The sequence below is a fragment of the Siniperca chuatsi genome, linkage group LG1 (genome assembly GCF_020085105.1).
Source record: "Siniperca chuatsi isolate FFG_IHB_CAS linkage group LG1, ASM2008510v1, whole genome shotgun sequence".
Taxonomy (NCBI): domain Eukaryota; kingdom Metazoa; phylum Chordata; class Actinopteri; order Centrarchiformes; family Sinipercidae; genus Siniperca; species Siniperca chuatsi.
The window spans coordinates 4,305,569-4,323,664 of record NC_058042.1 but is presented as its reverse complement, the minus strand read 5'-3'; the positions used below and the strand labels follow the sequence as shown (position 1 = coordinate 4,323,664).

Sequence of the window (18,096 nt, the reverse complement as noted above, 5' to 3'; positions counted from 1 at the left end):
CATTTTATGTTTTGCACTGCCAGGTAACTGACGGTCAACATTCCTTTGGAACCAGTCTGTTCTCTGCGCCGGTTAAGTTGCTATTTTTGGAAATGAAACAGTTTTGAGTGATATTTTAACAAATCATATTTGACACTCTGTTCCAGTTTGTGAAGCACACCTAGCGAAAATTTGTGTAGTCTAATACAACAGTCCTGCAAAAAAACTCCTCCCGTCGTTAAGGTTAAGAATTTTGTTTTGTTGTTCACTTCTGGCGTTGATTCTACGTTATGGTCAGTTTGGAGGCTGTAGTTTGTGGTGCTGCTGTTAAACTAAAAGAAGTCTAATATTCTGTCTACCCAATATATATCAATGATGGCAGACTATGTTTTATGGATCTACAAGGTTAATCATTTAGCCTATTTTAAGGTTAAGGCTTCTAGTCTAGTAGTAGTCATGTGATCTGTGTGTTTTCTGCCACAGGTTGGACTGGTTTGTGATCTGACTAAAGCCAGGAGGATGTAACAGAAACAAGTCAGAAACACTGAGGAACGGACAAAGAATGAAGAGTGTTGTCTGTTTTAATGCTTTTCTAGTGTTTTTTTTAAATTTGACCTGGATGTGAGTTTGGCAGGTAAGAATCTTTACCTACAAATGAATTGTTTGACTGTATGTGACATACTGCTGATAGGGGTGATCATAACCTTTGTGTAAAATGTCTTTTAATGGAGTCCTTACTGTGACAAATCAGTCCAGCTTGTTTCTGTAAAGGTGTACGCTCCACTATGATGGTGTCTGAGGAGGGAGAGGACGGGGTCTCCACCCCTGAAGTCACTCTGTCTGAGAAACACGACAGTCAGATCAGAGCTAAGAGGTGAGATAAACACTTCTCTGATTGTTTGTGACTGTTCACCATCTCAGAGCTCAGCTCTAAAATCAACTTCTACTGTTTATGTTGTGTTGAAGCCTGGTGAACCAGGAGAGACCAGACTCATCTGTTCCCAGCTGTGTGTCCATGAGGACTGAGCGGTCTAAAAATGAACCAATTGAGTTCAAGGATGAAGGGCCGATTGTTAAGCCAAGGTAAGAATTTAAAGCATACGTATGTAATTATATGAATCCAATGACCTGCAGTTAACCTGGAGGTTTCAAGTTTCTTCATCACCCTGTAGAAACTTTCCCCCTTCAGCAGATGAATGTGAAAACAGCCTACTTGTGTCAAAGGACATCAGATTGGACCCCCAAATACATGAATACTCAACACCGCACCCCGAAAATATTATTTCATTGTACGCAGAAAACATTTTGTTGTATGTATCAAAACCAAACGACTATTATATTGATCATACAGAACACAGAACTGTACGGGACGTTCTCCAGATATAGGATTAACTCCATACATTTCCATTCAAAATAAACACTGAACAATGTACACAAACTGTACTCTTCATTAGTTCAAGCAATTTTTCACCTTTAAAATATACAGATACATTATTCTACACAGTGAAGGTCAACCATCCAAGTGAAGTAACAGTAAGAAAACACTTATGTACTTATGTACCAGTTCTCCATCAATTCCATTTGTAAATATGTTATCTATTAATGTTGAACTTCTACTGTTTATGTTGTGTAGAAGCCTGGTGAACCAGGAGAGACCAGACTCATCTGTACCCAGCTGTCTGTCCATGAACAGTGACCAGTCTAAGGGGGAGCCGATGGTGTTCAAGGATGGAGGCCACTCTGATAAGCAAAGGTAAGAATTTAAAAAAAAGAAGTTTGTTATTGTGTGACTTCACTGACCAGCACTTGGAGATTTTGAGATTTGAATTAAAGTCAGAAGTGTGAAATTTACTAAAGTTAAATTCATAACCTGGAATTTTAATGTTGAATGTTTATGTTGTGTTGAAGCCTGGTGAACCAGGAGAGACCAGACACATCTGTTCCCAGCTGTGTGTCCATGAGGACTGAGCGGTCTAAAAATGAACCAATTGAGTTCAAGGATGAAGGGCCGATTGTTAAGCCAAGGTAAGAATTTAAAGCATACGTATGTAATTATATGAATCCAATGACCTGCAGTTAACCTGGAGGTTTCAAGTTTCTTCATCACCCTGTAGAAACTTTCCCCCTTCAGCAGATGAATGTGAAAACAGCCTACTTGTGTCAAAGGACATCAGATTGGACCCCAAATACATGAATACTCAACACCGCTTTCGAAAATATTATTTCATTGTACGCAGAAAACATTTTGTTGTATGTATCAAAACCAAACGACTATTATATTGATCATACAGAACACAGAACTGTACGGGACGTTCTCCAGATATAGGATTAACTCCATACATTTCCATTCAAAATAAACACTGAACAATGTACACAAACTGTACTCTTCATTAGTTCAAGCAATTTTTCACCTTTAAAATATACAGATACATTATTCTGCACAGTGAAGGTCAACCATCCAAGTGAAGTAACAGTAAGAAAACACTTATGTACTTATGTACCAGTTCTCCATCAATTCCATTTGTAAATATGTTATCTATTAATGTTGAACTTCTACTGTTTATGTTGTGTTGAAGCCCGGTGAACCAGCAGAGACCAGACTCATCTGTACCCAGCTGTCTGTCCATGAACAGTGACCAGTCTAAGGGGGAGCCGATGGTGTTCAAGGATGGAGGCCACTCTGATAAGCAAAGGTAAGAATTTAAAAAAAAGAAGTTTGTTATTGTGTGACTTCACTGACCAGCACTTGGAGATTTTGAGATTTGAATTAAAGTCAGAAGTGTGAAATTTACTAAAGTTAAATTCATAACCTGGAATTTTAATGTTGAATGTTTATGTTGTGTTGAAGCCTGGTGAACCAGGAGAGACCAGACACATCTGTTCCCAGCTGTGTGTCCATGAGGACTGACCGGTCTAAAAATGAACCAATTGAGTTCAAGGATGAAGGGCCGATTGTTAAGCCAAGGTAAGAATTTAAAGCATTCGTATGTAATTATATGAATCCAAAGACCTGCAGTTAACCTGGAGGTTTCAAGTTTCTTCATCACCCTGTAGAAACTTTCCCCTTCAGCAGATGAATGTGAAAACAGCCTACTTGTGTCAAAGGACATCAGATTGGACCCCAAATACATGAATACTCAACACCGCACTTTTGAAAATATTATTTCATTGTATGCAGAAAACATTTTGTTGTATGTATCAAAACCAAACGACTATTATATTGATCATACAGAACACAGAACTGTACGGGACGTTCTCCAGATATAGGATTAACTCCATACATTTCCATTCAAAATAAACACTGAACAATGTACACAAACTGTACTCTTCATTAGTTCAAGCAATTTTTCACCTTTAAAATATACAGATACATTATTCTGCACAGTGAAGGTCAACCATCCAAGTGAAGTAACAGTAAGCAAAACACTTGTGTACTTATGTACCAGTTCTCCATCAATTCCATTTGTAAATATGTTATCTATTAATGTTGAACTTCTACTGTTTATGTTGTGTTGAAGCCCGGTGAACAAGGAGAGACCAGACTCATCTGTACCCAGCTGTCTGTCCATGAACAGTGACCAATCTAAGGGGGAGCCGATGGTGTTCAAGGATGGAGGCCACTCTGATAAGCAAAGGTAAGAATAAAAAAAAAAAGAAGTTTGTCATTGTGTGACTTCACTGACCAGCACTTGGAGGTCAAGAGATCTGAGCTCAAGTCAGTGTTAAGAGGGCTTGCACTTTAGTCTTCAGGCACAGCATGTATACTGAGCGTGTCAGGAGCCAATCAGCTTCTTTGAGTGGTTAATTGGTATATTGACTCCTTTAGTCGGTCTGTTAGTTCACTCCAGAGTTTGGTAGATATGTTTTGGATTAAAGCTCTGGTTGTATGGGAGGTTATGTGTCAGTTCATATGTAAAAATGCTTCATATTTTGTGCTTTCATTGTAAATATAGGATGAGTGAGTGTTCAGTGTTTCAATGTATAACTTGACTTGTTAGACTAGATGGCAACATGTGGCTGTTGACCTGCAAATTGAAACATACAGTATTAGTTCTCGTTGTAATTTGTCATTAACATATATTTGCAGTCTTATTATTTATTTCTTAGTATGAGAATTTTATATAGTTGTGGAATCTCACATGTTAATACTTTACTACAAACAAAGACAAGTTTTCTAAGACATAGTATGGCTGTCCACTTTATCCTCATTTCATGTTAATTATATGTGTATATCTGACATTGTTTTGACACCCTGTGGACAAAGTTTTATAGGACTTTCAGTGTAACTAATTGAGATTGTATTGTTATTGTTTTATTATAGTTAATTATAGTCGTATTTCTGTTATTCTAGAAACTGCATACACACCAAGTGTAAACCTGTACAGCCTTCAAGTAAAGTAAAAAATTACAAACTCCACAACCAAAGATATTTATTAAGAGATCTCAAACACCTTCAGAGTCAGAATTGTGAGTTAAAGTTAAATTCTTAACCTGCAATATAAATGGTGAATGTTTCTGTTGAAGCCTGGTGAACCTGCAGAGACCAGACCCAGCTGGTCCCAGCTGTGTGTCCATGAGGACTGACCGGTCTAAAAGTGAACCTATTGAGTTCAAGGATGAAGGGCCGATTGTTAAGCCAAGGTAAGAATTTAAAGCATACGTATGTAATTATATGAATTGTACGCAGAAAACATTTTGTTGTATGTATCACAACACCAAACGACTATTATATTGATCATACAGAACACAGAACTGTACGGGACGTTCTCCAGATATAGGATTAACTCCATACATTTCCATTCAAAATAAACACTGAACAATGTACACAAACTGTACTCTTCATTAGTTCAAGCATTTTTTTCACCTTTAATGGATACAGATACATTATTCTGCACAGTGAAGGTCAACCATCCAAGTGAAGTAACAGTAAGCAAAACACTTGTGTACTTATGTACCAGTTCTCCATCAATTCCATTTGTAAATATGTTATCTATTAATGTTGAACCATCTATTGTTATTCTGCTTGGTTTTATAATCTAATCCTGAACATTGTAAGTCTAATGTCTTTTTATAACCATTTGGGTTTAACAAATTGATACTGAAATCACGACATACAAATACCACCTTATTATCATTTAGTTTATCATAAATTCCAGCTATCTTATCCTTAAATTGATCAATATCTGATCCTGGTGTTCTATATACACAGCTTATGATTATATTTTTGACATCAGTTTCAATAGTTATACACTCCATTAGATTATTATGGTTGTTGACATACTGCCTTCAGCTTTGCATTTGAGGTCTGTATCGTATGACTTCAAGGAAATGTCAAGAAAAATAAATGCTAGTCAGTTACATGATAAGCTGAACTGTTTTTGACGTCAGTTACTGGCAGGTAGCTGACGATCAACATTCTTTTGGGACCTGCGTGCATTTCCTCCCACAGCAGGTCAGGTTAATTATAGTTGTGCTGTAGTTCTGAGCTGGGAGGGGCTCTAGCCCTCCGCAAAGACTAAGCGGGTAAAGATAATGGATGGATTTATAAATACAATGAAATGTTATTTCTCAGTGCAGGCAGACTGAAGGGTTGCAGTTATTCTAAACTGGAATCTAACAAAAATCAGTGACTTTGAAAATGCCTCTTTTCCCTCAAGATGTCACATCCACAACATCACAGCAGAATGCAACATCTGTGTGTGCGTGTGTACTTATTAATCACAAATCTATTCACATAGTCAAATTATCAAGATTCAGGTCTCCACAACGTAAACCATTTATTTTAGAGCTATGTAGGGAAATGACTTTAGGTTCGATTTAGGTTCAGAGTGAGACTTATTCAATTGCTACTAGCCAACAAAACACCATATGACACCAAATTAAAAGTATCAGTTGTTCATTTATTCATACCTATAACTAATTTTGATCTTGTTTGTCCATTTTAAATGTAGTAAAATATAGTTTCTGAACCTCAGAATTTCTGTTGTTATATTGTTGTTATGTACTACTTGCACATTAATTTACAACTGCAAACAAACACCTGCGTCATAGGTTTCTGCTTTATGTTACTAAAAGTAAACGATTAAATATTGTTTTTTTCATTCTATTCTAATTTAACATATTTGTATATACAGTATGCTCTGTGTGTGTAGCGTGAAGGGGGCTACAACTTTTATTTCATTGCAGCCTTATATTGTAGAATGACAAATAAATGTACCTACATACCTACCTATGTTAATCCACACTTTCTAGCCAATCAGAATCCAGAATTCTCAGTGGCCATGGTATAATTCAATATAATCTTCTCCTACAGAGTGTGTGTGTGTGTGTGTGTGTGTGTGTGTGTGTGTGTGTGTGTGTGTGTGTGTGACATGTGTGAAATGACCTCGTGTTTTCTGGGTCTACAGAGGTCACCGGAAGAGGTTATATGTTCTCAGTGATCGACCTGCCCAGAAGCATCAAACAAACCTCGACTCCATTTTCATGGTTTGTAAATGTACAACTTTTCACTCCGTATGGTATTCTGAAATTGAATTGTATGCTCTGATTTGTATGTGCGTTAGTGAAAATGAATGCTGTGATTTCTATCTGAATCAAACACAGTTTTAAACACTTTCAAAATCAACATTGTACAATTACAAGTACAAATTCAAAGGCAACTGAACTTACTCAAAGTCTTCATCAGTTCTATCATCTGGAAAGTCCCACGCATTCAAACCTGTTTGCTCACACCTTAAGGTCATGACAGTCAGTTACTTTTCATGCATTGGCTGAGTCTAAACAAACAACAGTGGGTAGTGTGGCTGCAGTCAGGGCAACACTTCTTATTAAACTTGCTGTAACTGATTTTTCGGTTTCTGTCCACCTGATGAATGAAGGTCCAATATTTCCTCTCCCTTTAGCTCTCTTTTTGGTCTGCACTGACTCCTGAGGGAAATATCTGGCTCTTTAGCTGCTAAATGCTCCACTATATTCAGCAGCTAGTCTCTAACTTTGTCTGTCTGCTGTTTGTTGGGTTTTTACAGCTTTTTAGCTGAAAACAGCTGTCTGCTGCAGTCAAAAACAACACTATAATGGCAGTGAGAGTGGACCAAAAAAGGAAAGTTGTATGCTGTAAAACCAGAACAGTGAGTCAAAAGACTCTACAAAGCTCCGCACAACTGAGGGGAACTTCAGAGTCTGGTGATAATTCTCTGTTGTGTCCCTACCATTGTTAAGACCAAACCTACGCCCTTGCTTTATTATAAACCACTTGCCTCCATTTTTGCTTTAGAACTCCTAATCACCTGAACCAAAAAATAACAAAAAAATTATAATAGAAATAAAGATATTGATTAGATGCTTTAAGGATGAGTTGATCAAGGGCATGTTCCTTTAAGTAGGTTAACAGAGTCAACTAGAAAAGATTTTATGAGCTTGGTTACCCAGATACATTTTCTTCTTTGTTCCAGGGGCTTGTCTCATGGAGCTAGGTTAGTGTAGTCAGACTCTTTGAGGTATCGTGCTTCAATAGACCTAGCCCTGTTTGAGAAAGTCTCATCCATTACATGGGAGACAGTCCCAGATGTTAAGGCGTGGACCGTGAATGGCAACATCCCTGGTTTGCATCCAGCAAGGGGCCTTTGTTGCATGTCATTCTCTGTCTGTCTCTCCACTCATTACCTGTCATCTCTCTACCATCTAATTAAGGAAAAAATGCCCCCAAAAATATAGAAATTGATAGAAAAGCTAAGGGAAGTGGCTGTGCGCTGCTCGTTATCAGAGGTGGGAAAGTTAACCACATGTGCATTTGCCAAACTGACCAGTTAGTTTTTTTCTTTCTTTTATGAAACTAAAGCACTTCAGATAAAGCATCAATATCATCTCAATTTTATGTGGCTCGTCCAAGCAAGTTTTCTAGTGCGCGTCTTCCTCTGGTTCGCCGAGCCGTGATGGGCTCATTACGACCCTGTGGTCAGAGAGCAGAAAACAGCCTCTGTCACTATGATGATATCCACATCAATAGCAGGTGTTTACCCCCAGTTGGCCAAAAGGGGCAACAATGAGCCAATTCCACACTCAAAAACAAACTTGGACAAACCGCATTAAGGGGAGATTTACACTTTATCAGAAGTGTTTTCAAACAGTATGTTTTAGTTTTACAAGAGACACTATAAGCTACAGATTTAGGTAACAGTCTTCATGTTTCAGTTTTTAGATGAGTCATCTTTCAGCAGCAGCAGATGGATATGATGTTCTTTGTTTTACTCTTCTAGCTTCTTGAAGAGAACATTGTGACTTTTGTGAAGAACGAGCTGAAGACGTTCAAGAAAGTTCTGGGTGCAGAATATCCAGAATGCTCAGTGAGGCTGAGAGAAGATGATGAAGTCAGGGGTGGTGAAGAAGGACAGCAGAGAAGCAGCAACAGAGATGCATTTCTGAGGATCACACTGAATTTCCTGAAGAGATTAAAGCAGGAGCAGCTGGCGGACGCTCTGCAGAGCAGTAAGATGCTTTTAAGAATTACAGACCACTTCTAGAAATATGGAATTTGTCTATCAGATCTATGAACTCCAGACGTTAATCTTCATTAGCTTCATGTCTGAATAATTTGTTCAAAATTTGTTCAAGTTTTCATTAAGAATCATTATTTCAAATTAAGTTAATCCAGATGCATTTGTGATAGGAAGAACCATACCGTTAAGAAATGAATGCATTCATCAAAAGGTGTTCTCATTTCACATATTTACCTAAACATCTACTGACTGATGTTATCTGGTGTTTCCTCAGAAACTCTTGCAACAATTTGCCAACATAAACTAAAGTCTAACCTGAAAAAGAAGTTTCAGTGTTTGTTTGAGGGAACTGCCAAAGCAGGAAACCCAACACTTCTGAATCGGATCTTCACAGAGCTCCACATCACAGAGGAAGAGAGCAGAGAGGTCAATGATCAACATGAGGTCAGGCAGATAGAATCAGCATTACAAAAACCTGCAAGTTCAGAAACAGCAATCAGATGTGACGATATGTTTAAACCTTTATCTGAAAGAGATGAACCAGTCAGAACATTGGTGACAAAGGGAGTGGCTGGCATTGGGAAAACAGTCTTAACACAGAAGTACATCCTAGACTGGGCTGAAGATAAAGCCAACCACAATATACAGTTTATCTTTCCATTCACTTTCCGAGAGCTCAATTTGCTGACAGCAAAAAACTACAGCTTGGTGGAACTTCTTCATTACGTCTTTACCGAAACCAAAGAAGCAGGAATCTGCAGATTTGAAGAGTTCCAGGTTGTGTTCATCTTTGACGGGTTGGACGAGTGTCGATTTCCTCTGGACTTCCACAACAATAAGATCCTGACTGATGTTACTGAGTCAACTTCAGTGGATGTGCTGCTGACAAACCTTATTAGAGGTAAACTGCTTCCCTCTGCTCGCCTCTGGATAACCACACGACCTGCGGCAGCCAATCAGATCCCTCCTGAATGCATTGACATGGTGACAGAGGTGAGAGGGTTCAGTGACCCACAGAAGGAGGAGTACTTCAGGAAGAGATTCGGAGATGAGGAGCAGGGCAGCAGAATCATCTCCCACATCGAGACATCACGAAGTCTCCACATCATGTGCCACATCCCAGTCTTCTGCTGGATCACTGCTACAGTTCTGGCGCATGTATTGAAAACCAGAGAGAGAGCAGAGCTGCCCAAGACCCTGACTGAGATGTACATCCACTTCCTGGTGGTTCAGACCAAACAGGGGAATGTAAAGTATCACAGCAGTGCAGCAACAGATCCAGTCTGGAACAAAGAGACCAAGAAGATCATTCAAAGTTTGGGAAAACTAGCTTTTGAGCAGCTAGAGAAAGGAATCTTGATCTTCTATGAAGCAGACCTGAGAGAGTGTGGCATTGATTTAAAAGCTGCCTCGGTCTACTCAGGACTATTCACAGAGATCTTCAAAGATGAGCATGGACTGAACCAGGACAAGGTATTTTGTTTTGTCCATCTGAGCATTCAAGAGTTTCTGGCTGCACTCTATGTCTTCCTGACGTTCATCAACACCGGTGTCAATCTACTGAGAAGAAGGCGGCACGCCTCAGTACAGCCTATGCCACCACGGCGTAAATCTAACTTGAAACACCTCTACCAGTGTGCAGTGGACGAGGCTTTACAAAGTTCAAATGGACACCTGGATTTGTTTGTTCGCTTCCTCCTCGGCCTTTCACTGGAGACCAATCAGATGCTCCTACGCGGCCTGCTGAAAATGACAGGAAATAAACCACAGGTAAAAAAGATGCTTGTGCAGTACATCAAGTGCAAGGTCAGAGACAATCCTTCTCCAGAGAGAAGCATCAATCTGTTCCACTGTCTGAATGAGCTGAATGACCGTTCTCTAGTGGAGGAGATCCAACAGTACCTAAGATCAGGACGTGTCTTTGGAAACAAACTATCTCCTTCTCAGTGGTCAGCACTCGTCTTCATCTTACTGTCATCACAAAAAGATCTAGACGAGTTTGACCTGAAGAAATTCTCTGCTTCGGAGGAGGGACTTCTGTGGCTGCTGCCAGTGGTCAAAGCATCCAAAACATCTCTGTAGGTGTACAGATACATTGAAGCATAAAATATGTTAAATATGATCATTTCTATGGCAGAGAACAAGGAAACACTTCCCACTCAAACTTTTTCTTCTTCAGGCTGAGTGGCTGTAACCTCTCATTGAGAAGCTGTGAAGCTCTGGTCTCAGTTTTCACCTCCAAGAACTCTAGTCTGAGAGAGCTGGACCTGAGTAACAATGATCTGCACGATAAAGGGGTAGAGCTGCTCTCAGATGGACTTAAGAGTCCACACTGTAGACTGGAGATTCTCAGGTCAGTAGTTGTTGAATAGATTAACATTAAAATAGATTAATAAACAGTTATAACCATTCACATTGACATTATTCATCAGGAAAGTTATCTGACCTCTTTAGGAATCTGTATTGTTTGTGTTTGTTCTTAAAACAACCAGGATATCAATATGTAGCATGAGGCAATATTTCATTGTTTCCTCATTTTTTTTATGGCGATCAAACCAAAAATGCCACAAAAGATTTCTGACCAATTGAGTTGAGCTTTCAACTGAGGAAACTTACCCAGTGAATTCACAGAATTTACTGTCCATTATATTGCAGACAGTTGAAGTTTTTTCTAAAATGAGGGTAAGAGGGGGCATGGATTTGACAGGCAGGTTGGTGCAAGGTCTATAGTCATGCAGATGTGGTTCCTGACTGTCATGGTAAAAAGTGAGCTGAGCTTGAAGGGGAACCTCTCAATTTAACTGTTGATGTAGCTTCAAGTATCAAAAATATTGATAAAAGACGGTGTAAATCCAATATGAAGCTTTTGTGTATGTGTTTGCAGGTTGTCAGGCTGTCTGGTCACTGAGAAAGGCTGTGATTTTCTGGCTTCAGCTCTGAACTCTAACCCGTCCCATCTGAGAGAGCTGGACCTGAGATTCAATCATCCAGGAGACTCAGGAGTGAAGCTGCTGTCTGCTGGACTGGATGGCCCACACTGGAAACTGGAAACTCTCAAGTAGATTATATAATTGCACAGATACATTATGTCCATTGTGCATGCATGTGTTACTGTCTGTGTCTTTCTCTGTCATTCACAATTCTCTCCCTCTTCCACAGGATTGATCACTGTGGAAAGTGTCGACTGAAACCATCACCCCTCAGGTGTAAGTTAAACTTTGTTAGTCTCACTGATCTAATTATTGACTAAATCCTCATGTAAAAAAGGTTATTATACATTACAGAATAGTTGAACATTTTGGTAAATATTGACTCTTATTGAATAAGAGTTAGATGAGAAGATCGACCACTCTCATGTGGGTAAGGTACATATGAAGCAACAGCCAGGAGACAGTTAGCTTAGCTTAGCACAAAGACTAGAAACAGGTTTAAACAGCTAGCATCGCTCTGTCTGAAGGCAACATAATATGCCTACCAGCACCTCTCACTCACTCACTCGCTCACTAATAAACAAATCCTGTTTGTCTAATGCGTACAATAACCAAAGTGTAAAAACAACAAATTTGCAGTTTAACCAGGGGCTATGTGTGAGACTATTTCTTGGTGTAGTGACTTCCTGGAAGTCTTCTTTTCCCTGTGGGGCTGTCATGAAACCAGCGAAGCCAACCAACTCGTGGCAAGAAGGTTCTATGAACACAGGCAGAGCTACATAACAGCTCTATATAGGCTTGATTTTTGCATCAGTCATTGTCTTTTCCAGTTGGGTCATGACTTACCTACAGTTGCAATGCTGTCAGTGTTAACATGGATGCATGGTCTAGAAAAATTACTGTAAAGTCCTGCAGTAAAACTCATTATTATACCAGGTTTAATCCAATAATCAAACTGAATTGCCATTTAGTTTCATTTCATTCATTCATATCTGTTGATTAGCTAGTTTCACCTCAGTTTCAGGTGAAACTAGCTAATCAACAGATACTCAGGTAGACTCCTTCCTGAGGGCAGGGCTTATGTAACACAGAGTAGCTTAAATTTCTGAGTTCCCGTTCCATTTTTTCACAATTGAGAATGACTTCCGGATGGGAGCCGAAATGTCTTGATTCTGAAAACAGTGTCCAGATGATTACGACTGAAACCTTTTCTACGATAGAACACGAATGAGGGACTACACCGTCTCACTTAATCCAATGTCATCCTCAGTTAAAGGCTTATTTGCTACATGGGTACTGTCAGGGGTGACATCCTCATTACCGTTGTCCTCACTGCTGCCAGCCATGTCAAACTTTTGAGCACACAAATCGCCCTTTGGGATCTCAACAGTCAGGAGGGCCCAGTGGCATCCAGATTCCCAGGTATATAGAGCAGGTGGGTGGAGGACTTGCACTGTGATGAGACAAGGACGGGGGGTTATGGGGGTATGGAATCAGTGAGTGGACTTTGCTGTTTCTTTTTTTTTTGGATCTAGGGCTAGATGTCTTCAGGCACTAAAATAAAAATGATGCAGGGTGAAGTCTGGTTGATTAAGGCAATACAAGTGTTTCATCTGCTGCTTCATGCAGGAGAGTGGTCAAGCCATGTTATATATAAACATTCAGCAGGCCATGTTAGATGACATGGCTTGTGTGAAATAGAATAAAGCCACAAACAATAACAATCACCAAAAATCTACAACATACAGAACATGTTTATTAGATTACAAACCTGTTGTATTGTGTCTTGTTTCCTCCATCAGATTTCTGTGAGCTTCCACTTGACCCAAACACAGCAGACAGAAACCTCTCACTGTCTGACGACAACAGACGAGTGATGGTGGTGAAAGAGAAGCAGCCATATCCTGATCATCCAGAGAGATTTGACAGCTGGAAACAGCTGCTGTGTAGTGAAGGTCTGACTGGACGCTGTTACTGGGAGGTAAGGTGGGAAGGAAGGGTTAATGTAGGAGTGACATACAGAGGAATCAAGCGGAGAGGAGACAGTGATGACTGCTGTATTGGATGGAATGATCAGTCCTGGAGTCTGATCTGCTCTGCTCAGGGTTACACTGCCTGGCACAATAACATACCAACAGACATAGGTACACTACCACCCTCTGACTCTAACAGACTAGCAGTGTATGTGGACTGGCCTGCTGGCACTGTGTCCTTCTACTGTCTCCCCTCCATAGTCTCTTCAGTCAAACGGATCCACCTCCACACCTTCCACTCCACATTCACTGAACCCCTCTACCCTGCATTTGGGTTTGGACGAATGCTTGAGTTTGGGACTGACTCTAGATGGTTACCACCCTCTCTTTGTCTGTCACAGATTGAAGAATGAATGTTGTTGCATGTGTAGAACAGTGGTTCCCAAAGTGGGTGGGGTTTCTTAGGAAAGGCCCAGAGTGCCACAGGATTCCTTTCCATTTTTTTTGCACATTGTTAATAACGTTTCACCACATAAAGGCATATATGCAGGATTTTCCTAAAAGACAATGTATAGACTCATGTATGTATCTACAGAGACCCTGTCCTCTGACTGTATTTTATTATTTTGCTGTGTTCTGGACATTTCTGGTCGCCAGCCTTTGGGCAGTGGGTGTGTAGACCCCTGCAGCGCACAGGCTGGGAGGTCTCTATAAAAATGTAACGACCAGGTTACATCACTGTCTTCGTCCTCTGCTCTAAGTCTGTGTCATGGATGTATAAAAAGCTGCAGGTCTGTGTGTCTGTTTGACGGGGGGCGAGGGCAAAGCGAGACCAGCGAACAGGATGAAGTGAGGGTTCGGCTGCATTCACACAAAATCTGCCAAAATGGCTCCTTTCTGCAGGGTTAGAACGTAACCGCCATGAAACAATCAGAAAATAAAGTTTTTTTCGCTGATTCACTGCTTTGTTCTTGCTAATGCCGCTCCCTCTCTTCATTCACTCTCTAGCTCGCTCGACCACCGCTGCTCTCTCTCTCTCTCTCTCTCTCTCTTGCTCATTGAGCCAGGAGGAGGGGCCAACTTTGAAGGCTGTTTCTACAAACAGCAACCAACAAATCCTTCATAGTATGCCTTTAAAGAGTCAAAATCACTGGATTAAAAACCCTGTTATACATGTTAAATATACATGTTATGTATGTATGTATGGGTTTTCCAGGTGCATAGTAGTTTGAAATAGCGACTGTAAGACAAAGTGATGGATAGATTTTTCATTGTAAATAGAGCTGAAGAAATGCTGATAACATATCAGCTCTCACCACAGACTGAGACCAACAGACCTGAGCCAGTTAAAGAAACTGAAATCTGAAAAAAGTAAAACCGTGGCTCATGGCTTTTTGTGAATATGGAAAGCTTCCTGTCCCACACCAAAATTCCATGTCTGCAGGCGAAAACTAATGCAGCAATGCCAAGTAAGCTCAAGAGACATATCTGGACAAAATATCACTCTTTAGCAAAGATACTGAATACTACACAGAATCTGCAATTTGATACGTACGTCGGTTTTGGGGTCACAGTTCTGTATGTTTTTGGGCACAGCAGGGAAAACAAAAGCAACGCAGAAGACAACATTTTTCTCATTTATTTTTTAAAATGTGAACAACAAATGCTGGGTCCTTGGCTGTAATTCTTACTGTAAGAAGTATGGTCACACACACCAAAAAACTTTAACAACCCTTCAACATGGATTAAGACCAACAAACCTGAGCTGGTCAAAATAACTGAAATCAGACTGCACAAAAAAAGATACTTGGGCTTGCAGCTTTCTGTGGATAATGGGAGGTAGCTGTCTGCAGGGAACTTCTAATGCAACAATGCCAAGTAAGACAAATACCTCTCTTAAGCAAAGATATTGAATACTAATAGCAACTAAGAGAGTTGTATGAAAAACAGAATCAATGCATGATGTAATTTGTTTTTTTTATCTTTGCAAACCTAAAATGTAATCTAATTTAACATTTAACCTATTAGCATACTTAATTTTTATGTATTGTTTACTTTAAAGTTCAGTATTTATCTACAAATCTGCACAGTAACATGACATAAAACAGCTGACTTTTTCTCTGAGCGATTAAATATATGCTTTAATTATTTCACTTAATATTGACATTGGTTTATATATTGTATGTTGACCAAAGACATAGTGGTTCACACACACACACACACACACACACACACACCAACTCTACATGTGAGAGTTAACTGATTTACATGTCATGACAGACAAGAAAGATTCATTTATGTTGCATACTTTCCTGAAATTGATTAAACATGGCCATGGTGACATAAATATATATAGATTATTGGCTTGGACCTAATATTTTCTGTGACCACTTAAAGTTGTATTTAATGTTGTTTGTATTGTTATATTAAAGGCAATAAACTGTAAACTAACTATCTGTGATTGAGGTAACATATAGTAATGTTTCTTTGCTATAACATGATTTTAATGTCACGTATGCACAAGCATTAAATTCGAAAATAATATGAATTAGAGATTCAGACCAGACAAAACCATTTTGTTTTTAGTATAGTTTAATTTATAAACAAACATTTGTCTCAAAGGACCTTACAAGGAAGCCCAATTCAGTCTAATGTCTTCTTGTAGTCTCAATGTTCTGCCGTCTTCCATTCCAAGAAGTGTTATGTTTAGCAAAGCAGGACTCAGACAAGGCACTGGAAAAATACAGATGGTTTTATTCACAAGGTGTGGACACAGACGAGTTTAGAGTCTCACGAAGGGAGCCGGACAGGCAGGCAGATCACAGATCAGAACGAGAACTACTAGACACGACTGATGACAAGCAACTGTGGTCATGCGTAAATACCACATAGGAGAATGGAATAAAGGGCTGGAATACTCAAGTAAAGTAGAAGTACCTCAAAATTGCAGAAAAATGAATTATACAAATGTTCTTTTCACCACTGCCAATATGCTAATTGTGTGCACACACCAACATGAAGATCTGATATGATCCAATAGCAATAGATGATAACTTAAAAAAATAAACAAACCAACATATAATTAATGATGTTATCAGGACAACTTGGGCCAAATGTCTTATAATTTTTGTGTTTTTTTAATTGTATGTTTTTCTTTCTTTTGTCTAAACTGGATATTTATTCATTTATGATTTATAATCAATGACTTTGTATTCATTTCTACAACGAAGTGAGACATTTGTTCAATAAAATCAACAAAAATAAAAAGGTGTGATTTTATATTTCCACCAAAAGGAGGCAGTACCCCTCCATAATATTTACAATATTACAATATTTGCAGTACAGTTGGGATCAGGGGTTCTAAGGTTTGTCAGTGTAAGATTTCATATTAGTTCTTTGTTTTAGATGGATATACTCTAACACTGTAAAAAACTTACCGTGAAATTCACAGTAATTAACTGGCAGCCATTGACAAGTAACTTACTGTAGAAGAAATCACAGTATTTTTACTGGATGTTTGGTTACAGTAGAAATGTAACTGTACAATAAAACACAGTATTTCCAAGTACAGTATTTTTGTTAACAGTATTATTGTTTTAACTGTAAAATAAAACACAATTCACCGTAGGAAATCGCGTCTACAGACTCTGGTCACACAATAATACAAATCACAGGTTAAAGCCAGGTTTCAGTAGCTGTTCTTAGAGCAGTATATGTTCTGCTCCAGTACAAGTACCAGTACAACAATGTAAAAATACTACATTACAAGTAGAAGTCGTGCATTCAAAATTCTACTTATGTAAAAATACTCGTTCTGCAGAAAAATGCCCCCCGTCATTGATATAATATTATATATAACATTATAAAATACTGATGCATTTTAATATTGTAGCTGCTTGAGGAGGAGCTATATTAACTACTTCATATACAGTTAGCTAGTTTAGTCCAGTTGTTGCCAACCTAGGGGTTGGGACCCTCCAAAGGGCTATATTTTATTAACTTATGTTTTGTTTTTACCAAAAAATCTTAATCTAAAAAGCAATTAGTAACTAATGTAATGGGGTGGAAGTATAAAGTAGCATAAAACGGAAATACTCAAGTAAAGTGCCGCAAAATCGCCAAATCAGTACTGAGTAAATGCACTTTCCACTGCAGTTTTTCAGTCACATATTTCCAAAAATGTCTCCTGCTAGTTCAGTCAGTTTTAATTCAGGCATCGCACCGACTCATACTCTGTCACCTTCAGCTTAAAGACAGGACCGTGACTCACTGCTGTCGGGAATAGCAGCCACGATCACAGGAGTTGACAGCACTGTGTCAGTTTGTCTATTTACATGTATCTCAATTAGAGTGATATGTTTTTTTATTTATATATGCAGTGATGTTTGCCCTGTGATCAGCGCTGTCTGTGGTTTAGCGGTGGACTTTTCTTAATCTACCACAGCTCCACAATAGGGATTCTAACTTGCCAGTTTCTCAAAAAGCTTTAATAAGGAATATGTCTGATAATTGATCTGTAAATAAATAGAGATGTGTTTGAGCTGTAGATCTATTTTTTTGACATAGTTTTATCATGAATGTGGAACAGGATCTGTGGGCATAGATACTTTCAGGAGCAGCATGAAATAATAAAACCTTAACCAACATGGCAGATCCTGTACAAGCAGTACAAACGTGTTGTCAGTCGTCTGTTATGGAGCCTCATGGTGGTTCATGCAG

General features: G+C 39.1%; 1 protein-coding gene across 9 annotated transcripts; it reads left to right on the top strand.

Annotated features, from left to right (window-relative positions):
• The first annotated feature begins 466 nt into the window (after nt 1-466).
• Nucleotides 467-16,644, top strand: LOC122878292 (protein NLRC3-like). Of its 9 annotated transcripts, none has more exons than XM_044200930.1 (16): nt 467-613; nt 751-853; nt 946-1,062; nt 1,616-1,732; nt 1,888-2,004; nt 2,556-2,672; nt 2,828-2,944; nt 3,498-3,614; nt 4,504-4,620; nt 6,387-6,465; nt 8,235-8,463; nt 8,749-10,552; nt 10,654-10,827; nt 11,359-11,532; nt 11,634-11,680; nt 13,207-16,644. In XM_044200930.1, exons 2-16 carry the CDS (start codon nt 765-767, stop codon nt 13,788-13,790), a joined length of 3,999 nt encoding a protein of 1,332 aa, XP_044056865.1. In that variant the 5' UTR covers nt 467-613; nt 751-764; the 3' UTR covers nt 13,791-16,644. The 9 variants fall into 9 exon arrangements, with proteins under 9 accessions (XP_044056865.1, XP_044056837.1, XP_044056885.1 ...); XM_044200902.1 differs by having other exon boundaries at nt 1,613-1,732; XM_044200912.1 differs by having other exon boundaries at nt 504-613; nt 731-853; nt 1,613-1,732.
• Nucleotides 16,645-18,096: the final 1,452 nt, after the last annotated feature.

Bases quoted from the DNA above. Each gene is read 5' to 3' on its own strand.
- LOC122878292 (XM_044200902.1), top strand. From the start codon at position 765: ATGATGGTGTCTGAGGAGGGAGAGGACGGGGTCTCCACCCCTGAAGTC. The intron at 854-945 runs GTGAGATAAACA...GTTGTGTTGAAG, and splicing joins AGTCAGATCAGAGCTAAGAG to CCTGGTGAACCAGGAGAGAC. The intron at 2,005-2,555 runs GTAAGAATTTAA...GTTGTGTTGAAG, and splicing joins GGGCCGATTGTTAAGCCAAG to CCCGGTGAACCAGCAGAGAC.